This window comes from Trachymyrmex cornetzi, unplaced genomic scaffold (assembly GCF_001594075.2).
Source record: "Trachymyrmex cornetzi isolate Tcor2-1 unplaced genomic scaffold, Tcor1.1 scaffold45, whole genome shotgun sequence".
Taxonomy (NCBI): Eukaryota; Metazoa; Arthropoda; class Insecta; order Hymenoptera; family Formicidae; genus Trachymyrmex; species Trachymyrmex cornetzi.
Genome location: NW_017299289.1, coordinates 420,873 through 433,138, shown reverse-complemented (window position 1 = coordinate 433,138; position 12,266 = coordinate 420,873). Strand labels below are relative to the sequence as shown.

The following is a 12,266-nucleotide window of genomic DNA, read 5'->3' as shown; positions in this document are numbered from 1 at the left end:
GGCCGTCTCCCACGGTCCCTCTCTCTCATTATTGTCGACCACATTTGATACACTACTTAGATACGGATCGCGCAGTCCATTCTCTTATGTCTTTGGTGCATTCAGCAGACTCAACAGTTAAGTGAGCGCTCGCTGTTATTGGTGTATTCTTTTAGATCATCCAATCAGAATCCTAGATCTAGAAGAATACATCAATAGCATCGAGCGCCACTCAACTATTGAGTTTGCTGGATGCATCCATGACAGAAGAGGAATTCTCGTATTGGATATAGGACACCGTGGACGGTGTCACATGCACCAGGCAGTCCAAGATAGTCTCGTTTCCGTCAGACTTCGAGGCTTTGTGTTTTTTTGTCGCTTGGAGCGGATCTCACGATTCGGCTGGTGATACGATCCAATACGCGACTTCGAGAGATCCGTCTCGTCCGGCTGTTATCGATTAATGCAAGAAGAAGCTTTTATTATTCGCCTCATCAAAGAATTTCTCCGATTCGTGCAGCCGTATATGTCATGGGATACCGAGAAACGGAGTCTGTTGCTACGCTAGCTTTGTGACTCATCGCGTGATCGACCCACTTGTCATTCTGTGTTGACAAGTGCATATCAGTGCGTACATACGTGTGACAGAAGTGGGATTGCACACTTAAGAAACAGCGATTGTTGACGCGACGTATTTTTCGATTGCGAGCCTCATTATTCGCATCGCGTCATCAGCTTCATCGCAGAGAAACGCCGAGGAGTGACTGTTACATTTACGATAATTGGTTAGTTCTATCTAACGTTATTCACGAAAATTATCCAGAGAAAGACTCGAGAACTATAATTTTGATGTATTAAATATAATGTACGCATTGCGAAAATATCTATATAATATCGTATAAGTAATATTGAATTTGTATAATTTAGCTAATAACGTCACTGACAGCTTAAAGATGGATGCCGGATTCTCATCGTACCATAACGGTGGTCCTGCGCGAGAACAGGACTTTGGCAGGTTATCCCAATCAATTGGCACTTCGATATTGAAGATATCACAAAATGGTAGGTTCTGCAATTAACAAGTTTGGTTTAAAAAAATACGAGATACTTATTTCGATGGTTTGCTCGCAGTGTCTTCCATGCAGAAAATGGTCAATCAGCTGGGCAGTTCCACCGATTCTCAAGAACTCAGGAATCAGCTGTAAGTTATAAGAAGTATACGAATGTCCTTTTTCATCAAAAACTCTGTTTTTTATTCTGCATTGTATGAACTGGTACACATGGTGCAATAAATTGAAATAAAATAAACATACGTTTGTCTTATTTCAACTTATTGCATGGTGTGCACCAGTTCAGAAGGAATAAGCAACAGACATGTAGATTAATCTCAGTTCAACTTACTCTTCATCATTTTCCAGTTCTAAAAATTAGAAAAAGATGAGTGAGTTGAATGGAGATTAAAGTTAATCTACATTAGTAAAAACAGACATGACAAGATTTAATTTAATTTTGCCTCTTTAGTCGCTGATTTAGGATTCACCATCTCAGATCAACTTGATCTATCCATTATTCCACTGGAATTTACTAACCTAGAGTTTCATCACTGTTAAGATTAACTTTAATCTCTGTTCATCCTTTATCTTTATAATTTTAAGAAAGATGTAATTCTAAGAAAAATATAAGATTAATTTTAATCTTGGTTTTTAACTTACTATTTATCTTTTTCTAATTCTTAATTTTACGTTGGTGGAACCGGGCCTCTTAGCATTTGCGGTTAAGCAGAATTGACCATCATCATATAACACATAATTGACTGATCAAGCTGACTAGAGATGGTAAAACTTACTGACACTGATTTAATCGCCAATTTACTCTTCATTATTTTTCAGTTCTAAAAATTAGAAAAAGATGAGTGAGTTGAATCGAGATTAAAATTACATATAAAATATTAGATTGATAATGAGGAATAACCTCATTATTAAATTAAATCTTAGTATATCTGAATAAACGGAGATAAGAAATTATTGTTTTGCAGGCATCAGATACAGCACTATACACAACAACTGGCGAAGGATACTAGCGTTCATCTTCGAGACTTGGCTATATTAGCGAATAACTCTGGCTCTACGAGCCCTGGAGAACAAAGACAGCGGAAAATGCAGAGGGAACGCCTTCAAGATGAATTTACCACTGCATTGAATTCTTTTCAAGTAAATATATTAATATGAATATATTTTGATATAGAGAAAACAAAGCCTTAAACGGTCTAGCAGGATCTTAATGCTTGTATGATTCTTATGTGAATTTATATACTACGTATGTAGTTTCACAGAAACGCGCGCCAAAAAATTTTCGGTCTTAAAACGCTAACTCTACTAAACTACCGCAGTAATATCACGAGTTAAATTGACTAGCAATTTAACAAATTTTTGATGCTTATTCGCATCTTCGAAACGATCTTAATAATGATGAATAACATATTAAAATCTGTAAATAATTAATTCTTATTGCGAAAAATATTACCTCGGCCGGGAGTCGAACCCGGATCTCTTGCATACCGTGCGAGCGTCCTAAGCCTTTAGACTACCAAGGCCTTAGTAATATTCTTTGCAATAATTGGCATATAAAGGAACAACGTCTCTTTAGGCGACGTAAATAAATAATAAATAAAGACCGAAAATTTTTCGACGCGCGTTTCTGTGGGACTACATACGTAGTATATAAATTCACATAAGAATCATACAAGCATTAAGATCCAGCTAGACTGTTTAAGGCTTTGTTTTCTATAGTTTGTGTTATCACATGTACGGTCCTATAATACAATATTATATTATATATTTTGATATGTTACTAATAGTTTACATGTTCATAAATCCAAGCTGTATTATATGTTCTTGAATCTAGGCTGTACAAAGGCTAGCTGCTTCTAAGGAGAAAGAAATGATCAGGAAAGCTAAAGCTAGTGCAGGTATTGCGCCGTTTGGAGAAAAGAAGCAGGATACTCTTATTGAGTTGCAAGACAGTAGAACATATGGAAGTGATCATGCAAAACAGCAGCAGGAACAGATGCAAGAACAGATGAATTTACGAATGTTAGAGGAACAGGAAGCTAGTATAAGGCAATTGGAGGTAAGTGCTTTCAAGATTGTCAAAAAGATTTATATGGGAATACATTTTATATGTATGTTCATCGTTTTGCAGAGTAACATTAGCGATATTAACCAAATATTCAAAGATCTTGGAGCTTTGGTATATGATCAAGGAGAGGTGATTGATTCTATAGAAGCATCAGTTGAAAGAACCGAGGTATCTGTTAACGAAGGCGCTTCTCAAGTAAGGCAAGCGAGTATGTATCAGACTAAGCTACGCAAGAAGAAGTGTTTTCTTGTAGTGATCGCAGTAGTCATAGTGGCGATTTTGATTGGTATTATAGTTTGGCAAAGCAAGTAAAAGAAAAATAAAATAAAATTACACATATTTATGTGACAGTGTACAACATGATGGTACATGTAGTGCTATACAAGATTGCTGTCTGTAAACAGTGACAGAATCGCAGATTGGGTAAAATTCGTAGTGACTTTTCTGTCCAATCTTAATTATTATTTTAAAACCACGTAAATGATAGTATTGTCATAGAAATGCAGGAAAGTGAAGAAATATCTTGCGAATTTGATCCGTTTAATTGTGATAATTGTTGGTGCGAGCTCTAATTTGCAAGTAAAGTTTTAATGGCATGTCTAAGGTTGCCGCAGTCCATTTGTACGTTTCAATACTCATAAACTACCAATGTATAATGATTAACAATATATATAATATATACGCGCGTATGATAATTTAGGTAACTTAACTATAGATAACAAATTAACATAACTATAGATAACAAAGCTAGATATGTATGCGTGTGGTTGTGAGAAATGCTTGTATGTGGTAAAATAAGTAACAAAGTATGCTTGTTATTTTAATGCAACTGTATGTGCCTGTAAAATATCTTAAGATCTATTCCTAACAGACTCAAGGCGAGATGTCTGAGAGCATTATAGTACTTTAAAAACGCATTACAATAATTCATATAAGTTAATGTATTATATTTAGTTTATATATAGGGATGTTGATTTTTGTTTTAAAATATAATAAATAATATGTATATACAAAAAGACTGGTAAGAGCAAGTTCTAATTATTCTTACCATACAAATCTTATAATAAACAATTAATAAAACAAAATTAACGCTTTTAGTCGAGTAGCTTATGTATATATATGTCTACATTAAGAGAATTTAATATCAATAAATATATAAACTATATAATTTTATAAAAAAATATTTATTTATATAAACTTTCAAATTATTAACAAAATTTATATAAATATTGTAAATGATAAAACAAGTATATTTATATATTAGCGTACATTTTCTTAAAGCCAACTTTCTAAATACATATATATATATATTTATGTAATGTATCCACTAAAAAATTTTGTATATTATATATAAATGTATATGCTTCAAGAATCAATACTTCGAGTTCGACCTCTTCCAATAAACGAGGAAGTTCTAAAATCCACAATAATATGAAATGGTATAATATAATTATTGATACTTATCCAAATTATCTTTCACTTAATATTAATACGTAATATTTTATAAAATAAAAAAACAGTGCTATATTTAGGAACAATGCAATTAAAAGAGAAGATTATGATGCATTTGTGCGTTACTTGTCGCAATGAGTTTCAAAGATCTTGCTGAAAATCGGCTGTATCTGTTCCAGCATATCCGAAGTCAACATTGCCCTCTGTTTTATTTTAAAGGCTGACGCGTTGGATTCTCGAATTAATCTTGATGCGGCGTAACACGCTACTATTGAAGGAGACAAGGCACATTCGCTAGTTCCTGCAGAGATAGCCCACCACCAAAATACTCCTAATGAACCAGATAAGAGATCTCCCTGTCCACCACATCTCCTTCCAGAACCAGCCAATGCACACGATACAGTCTCGGTGCCTTTGTGACCATCTACAATCACATCCTTTGCTCCCTTATGTAAAATTATGACATTTTTCCCAAGAGTTTCTGCTACGTGCTTCACGTCGGAAACTTTAACTACAGGAGTAGGTGGGACAGTCCTGTCCAGTACTGCTTTGATCAAACGACTAAACTCCATTGCGTTAGGTGTTAGGATAACTCCAGGATAATCCTTTATGATTTCCGGCTTCTGACAGACCAGGAACAAACCGTCAGCGTCGATAATCAGAGGCTTCCTTGTCTCTCGACAGATCGTTATCAATTCAACGATTGTTTTGAATATCTTCTCATCTCTGCCAAGTCCAGGTCCAATCAAAATAACATGCAGACGATCAAGCCAGGGTTTTATTTGTTTTATCGCATCCTGATGGTCCAGAACTGGATGAACTATCGGCTCTGGACTGAATGACTTGATAGGAATGCTAGCATCCTTTACGCAAAATACATGAACAAGATCAGCGCCGGTTCTTAGCGCACTCATGGCTGCAAAATACGGTGCTCCTGTGTATTCGGTGCTACCACCAAAGATTCCAATTCTGCCGTCTTGACCCTTGTACTTGGTATTGATCAAACTTGGTACTACCTTCCGTATTCCCTTCAACATACGTTCATCCATAGATGATGATGCAGACATCGTGGACATTGATACAAATCTGATGTATTGCCTGTAGATAAAATTACAGATAACAAGTGCCATTTTTGAGGCAAGGAAAAATAGCTCTTAAAGTATACGAATACACATCATTCGAAAACTAATCACAAACCTTTTACAAGAAAAAAAACTATGAAAGATTCACAAATCAAGTTATCTATATTATTCAAATTTTTACTCGTCTTTACCTATAATAACTGACAAAATTATTTTCTAATCTCTTCGAACAATGAAAGATGTCAAACAAGAAGCACAAATGTCACAAAACGAAACTGCTTATTATTCTTATATTATTACAATGGGTTTACAATAGATCTGTCAGAATAATCTGTTCTAATCAACTATTGATACTAAAATTTACAAATTCCGTTACAAAAGAGGGAATCGTAAATAATATTGTGAGTCACAAATGTAACTAGGAACGATATTGAGTCAACATATCTTTGTTCTGTTCATCGGCCAATTAACATACAGATTTATTTCATTTACTAAAAAGTTGACGAGTCAGATACGAAAATGCCGCGTCGACACAACCTCAAAATACAATAAGTTTCGCACGCGTAGTACTTTTATTATAATACTTATTATAAAATATGTTACGTTATTATATATACAGTATATTATAACAACAATATTCTTTAAATTTAAATGTAATGTACAAAATAACGCTGGAAAAGTTGCAACCGATGGATAAAGAATACAATTTTTCTCGTTGGATTAAATATTTACGAGCTTTGTTGTAACTGATTTTATTATAAATCGAAGCAAATCAGATGATAAAAGATTTGCTTTTGCATTTTCGTCCGCATGATCTCAACTACTTCGCAAGAAGAAAGGGAACGATAATGAAGGAACAATGCTCCTTAAAAAGCGAAATAACCGAGAATTTTCATAATTTTCTTTTTCCGTTTCTCCTAAAATAAAAGGTTAAGTCAGCTTAAGCCTGGATTGAGAATGAAGACTCGTAAATGAGAGATCAGACTTCGACCAATCAAATGACGCCGATTTCAATATGCTTCGTCCCGATTGGTCGTACCTTTAATTCTCACAAAGTAGCGCCGCTGATACGGGCTTAAACCTTTTCTGTCCTCTGTCGAGCACGTTATTCTAGCTGCATCCTGGTAGAAACCAACGGGGCAGATATTTCTCAGGAAGGATGAGTCTTGGCAAAGTATGTTCTTTTGAGAATTTAATTTTAAGTTAATATAGTTTTGGAACTTTAAGGAATGTGTAAAATATTTATGATAAGTGCTTTTTTAAGCTTTGGAATATATGACAAATTTTCTTCTTGAAATCGCACATGTCGTGCAATTATGGTGGGATTCTGTCAAATTTCGTGTTTTTTATAGATACAAATTAATTTTTCGATCTTAAAATCTTTCCAGATGTTGACGACGAATGCGAAGATAATTAAGGGTAACGGGGCCGAGCCCGACCAGTTCGAGGTTAGCGTTTCCCAAGCCCTCCTCGAATTGGAGATGAACAGCGATTTAAAGTCGCAGTTGAGGGAACTCTACATCACGAAAGCTAAAGAAATTGAAACGAATAATAAAAAGGTGAAATCTCGTTTCTTGCAATCTGCTTGTTATCTGAATCCACTCTTCAATATGTTTTAACAATTTTTTGTTTATTTAAGACTTAAAATCTATTCTACAATATACTTTTGTTTTTTGTTTTCTGCTTTTTGCTATTTTTTATTACATCTTGTCTTTTTCTTATCCGGTTTTTATTTTATATCACTTGAAATAAAAGTTTATGAACTTCAAAAGAAACAAGAAATACATAGCAAGAAATACAATTATCGAGAAAATGGTTCCAAAGGAGAAAAAAGCAAAAGGTAAAAAACAAAAAACAGGAAATAAAGAGCACTTCATAGAATAAGCTTTAACAGTCAAGTTTGTGTTATTTTTTATTTTCAATTAAAATATGAGTTCTTAAGTGGATTACTGTTTATCATATTCTTTTATTTGTGATCTTCAACCAATCAACTTATAAAAATAAGTATTCATGAAATATGTTGGTCAGGATTGAGAATTCAAAATTCAGGATTACGAATGATTGTTTTCATATAGAACCACATTTTTCTTATGTTAAAATTATTTTTTTAATGATTACATACTTGCAACTATATGCAAATTAATTAATTTTAGTAAAGCATTTACACTCTAACATCTTTTTGTATATAATATTCCTTCAAGAAACTATTTTGAGACAAAGCTCTGTTTTCTTACAGTCTATTATTATATATGTACCTATGCCGAAGCTGAAAGCATTCCAGAAAATTCAGACACGGCTGGTACGTGAGCTAGAGAAAAAGTTCTCTGGGAAGCATGTGATGTTCATCGGCGAGCGTAAAATCTTGCCCAAGCCGACGAGAAAAACGCGAACCAAGAACAAGCAGAAACGTCCTAGAAGGTAAGAAAGTAAAAAAAAACTAGATGAAAATATAAGTTATTTTTAGTAAAATTAGAAGTCTTTTTAATTGAACTATTATATGGTCCATGTTTTCTCTCTTTTTTTTTCATTAGAGAGAAAAAAAGAGGAGAAATTTTGCAAGAAGTTTGACTTCTTGCAAAAAGACATACTTCAGTTGAATAAAACAATTATATTTATATGGCATTATAATGGAATTGTCAATATATGATATTGTACATAACTGTGCGATTAATGTTCTATGATATTTTCTTTCAGCCGTACGCTAACTTCGGTTTATGATGCGATATTGGAGGATTTAGTATATCCCGTAGAAATCGTTGGTAAGCGTATCAGAGTCAAACTCGATGGATCACAGCTTATTAAAGTTCATCTCGATAAAAACGAACAGACAAATATCGAGCATAAGGTAATCATTTATTCTCCTTTATTTTACACAAAATATTAGTTCTATCGTTTGACAATAAATTGTTACATACTTTGATATATCATTAAACAGGTCGACACCTTCGCTTCAGTTTACAAGCAGCTGACTGGACGGGACGTCACGTTTGAATTCCCCGAATCTTATGTATGATAAATGTAAAAAAAATTAAAAGTATTTTAATCTAAGTACATTCTCATTTGTATCTCTTTTTATGTCTGCCGTTATTACTTAATATGTTAGTTTTATTGGATTAATATATATATAGAAATATATTTGTAAAAGAGAGAGGAGGAGACTCTCACAATGATACAAGCATAGAAGATAGGAGAAAGCAAGAAACTACTAAAATTTACTTACGGAAAAATCAAGTTAAATGTGTACTGCTGTGATATAGCATTCTTCGTTTACATTGGTCAATTAATTTCCAGCTTTATGCAATTTAAATAACATTTAAATAAATCCAAATTTGTTAGAAAATAATTAGATAAGATGATAAGATGATTAAAATTGTTTTATCAACAATCTAAAAAATTATTTGTAAAGTTTGTAAAAAAGCAAAGAGAAAGAAGAAACACATGGTGTAAAATACAGTAAGCGCGAACAGATCTTTCATAACAAATACGTCGGTAATAGTCGATTAGTCGGTAATGCCGGCATGACAATTCATGACAATTCCAGCAACATGGCGTTCACGCTGTGGACACTCTTTGAAGCAATTCTGTTATGTTTGAATGCGGTCTGTGTTCTGAACGAGGAAAGATTTCTCGCGAAAGGTGATAGTTAAGCACGCATTCATTATATTTATTTATTTAAATTAACTTATAATTGTACATCTTTTTAACGTAAAAAAAGATTAACATTATAGGTTATAATTTTCAATTTTGAAGAATAAAGTTACTCTTTTCCAAATTTATTATGTTTATTATCAGTCAGGGATTAGTAAAAAAATTATTACAGTTTATTAGTTATTATGTTTTATAAAATATTATGCTATTACAGTTTATAAATTATTACACTTTTATTTTACAGTCGGTTGGGCGTCATGGCAAAACGTACAAGGATTTGGAGAACCCCCGACAGCTAAGTCGCAAACATTAAATCTCATCAAATCCATACGAACTGTGATGAGGGGTAATTATAATGAAAGACTTATGCCTATTTAACGTTTTGATTCTTGTACAACTTTTTTATGTGATATATTAATTTTCAGTTCCTCTGATATTCTTCAATATCTTGACATTAGTTGTAAAGCTCGTACTTGGTTGAAAAAGAAGAGACGTAGGACAGGAATGTGCGAATGGAATGTGCTGTGTGCAAGTCTACTTGTTGAAAATAATGTGTGTATACAAAAGAATCATTAAATTATATTATTTTTACTTTTATGGTCAATCTTGTATATAATTTAAGTCATATGTCAGTTTGCAAAAATTTGATTGAGCAGGATTTTCTGTATAAAATAAGCAATGTATAATATATGTATTTTTTTACATTTTAGATTAATTATTATAACACAATATTCTGTCTAAGCATAAAGGCCCAATTCAAGTGTTACATTTTATTTGAGATTTTTATATCTAAAACTGAGAGTACAATTATTCTTATATAGTACAAATTATTTTTATCAGAGTATCAAAATGTTTTAAATTAAAACGTTCTTTTTTATTGGATATCGACTGTGCATATACGATTTTAAATTCGAATATCGATATTATCTGTTGATTCACGAGAGGCTGCTAGTGTCAGCAAATTTGAAATCTGCATCATACTGCGGTGATGACTCCGTTCAAGAGTGTATCCTAAAGTACACTAAAAGACTTTAAGGATTGCTCGCACAAATTTAAGACTAAAACCTCATATGACGATTTGTTGGCTTAATTTCAAAGATACAAGGTGTCAAAGTTGGAAAAAAATTCATTTTTTCCAAAAGAAATTTGGCGATAATAGGACAATAGGAGTCAGATGCAGTAGTCATTGCGCAAATAATATATACAGATATAACAAAACTCTTTATTAAAATAATGCGCTTACATGTTTCGGCTCATTTTTGAGCCCTCTTCAGAGACAAATCACCCTTATAAATAAATACAATATATACATAATAACAATAATGGTCCATATTCAGAACGCGCTTACAACGATTTTAGCGCACTACATGTTATAGGCCCGTATTCAGAACGCGCTTACAACGATGGGTGCTTTCCAGCAAGGACACAATCAAACACAGTGTAACACAAGGTGCTTTCCAGCAAGGGACACAGTCAGACACAGTGTAACACAGTGAATCATACGTCCTTGTTGTTTGCTTACGTTAAATAAGGATGAAATGATTCACTGTGTTACACTGTGTTTGATTGTGTCCTTGCTGGAAAGCACCCACAGTGAATCGTTTCATCCTTGTTTAACGTAAGTAAACAACAAGGACGTATGATTCACTGTGTTACACTGTGTCTGACTGTGTCCCTTGCTGGAAAGCACCCGATGTTAGCACGCTAACATACTATACTTTACGTCACGTATATTATAGAATTTCAGAGATAAAAGTGCGCTTTTATCGATAAAAGCGCGTTCTGAATACGGGCCATAATTTATGTTACACATACTATAGAATTTTAGAGATAAAAGCGCGTTTTATTCATAAAAGCATGTTCTGAATGCGGGCTCTATAGTATGCGTAACGTAAATTATAGCATGTTAGCGTGTAGTGGGGGTAGAAACACTAGTAGAGTGAGAGGCAGATAAATGGACGAACGTTCTTTCTCTGTTCACTAAGCCTGATTGGAGCAGTACTACAAAGTATCAATCATGAAACTTTTTTTCTAGGACGAAAAGTGAAAAGTGAAAAATTTCTCCATTAACTTCAATGGTTAAAATTTTCACTTTTTATCTTAGGGATAAGGGCCTGCGCACAATAGAGGAACAAGAATTAGATATTAAGATTTCAACCTATCAAAAACCGTGTATTCCGATGTAATCAGTTTCTGATAGGTTAAAATCTTAATATCTAATTCCTGTTCCTCTATTATGCTCAGACCCTTAAGTTTCATGATTGATACCCTGTATGCGATATTTGTCCAAGAATAGGGCCCTTGGGCCTTAATTTTCAATCAGCTCAGCTTTTCCAGATTTTCTATTGAAAGATACGATCCAATACAGTATACGAGCAGCTATTCATGCAGAGATTCATTCGGTAAATTTAGGTCATGCGACCAGCAGATAAGAAAGCAGAGGATGCGCTATCCACTGCATAAACGAATGCATCCATGTTGTCAAAACGTATAAACGTATTGATAATTTATATCAATTTGACAGATACGGGTAATAGAGGTTGGAGTGGGTAATCTGAAATAGAGATTGATATCAAGAAAGACAGAGATCAAGAAAAGTTATGGAAAATTTTAGATATTGATTGTTTCTTGCAAAAGTTTCATTGTGTACAATTAAGAACAAATTTATTATTAACAATTATTCAAGAATATATTTATTCAAACTTGGTGTATATTTATGAATAAAATCATATACAGAAAAATTCATGTTTATAATGACAATTACATGTATATAAAGAAGCGAGACATGTGTCTATAAAGTATATTTAAAAAAACAGTATAAAATATGTTAATTTGTATTTGTAGCAATTGCTTTCTTATTTCTTCATTCCTCTCCATTTCTTGCTCAACGATCAATCAGTTTTTTCTGTCTATCTAATTGTGAATGTATAACATGATCACCCACTCTAATCAACTTTAATCTCTATT

General features: G+C 33.2%; 4 protein-coding genes across 7 annotated transcripts; 3 read left to right on the top strand and 1 right to left on the bottom strand.

The window, feature by feature from the left end:
• The first annotated feature begins 295 nt into the window (after positions 1-295).
• On the top strand, positions 296-3,429 carry Syx7 (syntaxin 7). Its single transcript, XM_018513066.1, has 6 exons — positions 296-764; positions 907-1,041; positions 1,111-1,180; positions 2,015-2,189; positions 2,884-3,108; positions 3,181-3,429. The coding sequence occupies exons 2-6, from the start codon at positions 933-935 to the stop codon at positions 3,427-3,429; spliced, it is 828 nt and encodes a 275-aa protein (XP_018368568.1). The 5' UTR covers positions 296-764; positions 907-932.
• A 1,024-nt stretch (positions 3,430-4,453) lies between these two features.
• On the bottom strand, positions 4,454-6,562 carry Naxd (NAD(P)HX dehydratase). Of its 4 annotated transcripts, none has more exons than XM_018513070.1 (3): positions 6,384-6,562; positions 4,696-5,667; positions 4,454-4,531 (listed from the first exon to the last, which is right to left on the bottom strand). In XM_018513070.1, exons 2-3 carry the CDS (start codon positions 5,643-5,645, stop codon positions 4,483-4,485), a joined length of 999 nt encoding a protein of 332 aa, XP_018368572.1. In that variant the 5' UTR covers positions 5,646-5,667; positions 6,384-6,562; the 3' UTR covers positions 4,454-4,482. The 4 variants fall into 4 exon arrangements, with proteins under 4 accessions (XP_018368572.1, XP_018368570.1, XP_018368571.1 ...); XM_018513068.1 differs by lacking the exon at positions 6,384-6,562 and adding an exon at positions 5,843-5,923; XM_018513069.1 differs by lacking the exon at positions 6,384-6,562 and adding an exon at positions 5,767-5,835.
• A 168-nt stretch (positions 6,563-6,730) lies between these two features.
• Positions 6,731-8,699, top strand: LOC108764717 (ribosomal protein S7). Its single transcript, XM_018513062.1, has 5 exons — positions 6,731-6,825; positions 7,040-7,210; positions 7,888-8,069; positions 8,346-8,496; positions 8,587-8,699. Exons 1-5 carry the CDS (start codon positions 6,811-6,813, stop codon positions 8,662-8,664), a joined length of 597 nt encoding a protein of 198 aa, XP_018368564.1. The 5' UTR covers positions 6,731-6,810; the 3' UTR covers positions 8,665-8,699.
• Positions 8,700-9,158: 459 nt separating this feature from the next.
• On the top strand, positions 9,159-9,970 carry LOC108764730 (immediate early response 3-interacting protein 1). Its single transcript, XM_018513081.1, has 3 exons — positions 9,159-9,287; positions 9,544-9,645; positions 9,725-9,970. Exons 1-3 carry the CDS (start codon positions 9,170-9,172, stop codon positions 9,778-9,780), a joined length of 276 nt encoding a protein of 91 aa, XP_018368583.1. The 5' UTR covers positions 9,159-9,169; the 3' UTR covers positions 9,781-9,970.
• The last annotated feature ends 2,296 nt before the right edge of the window (positions 9,971-12,266 follow it).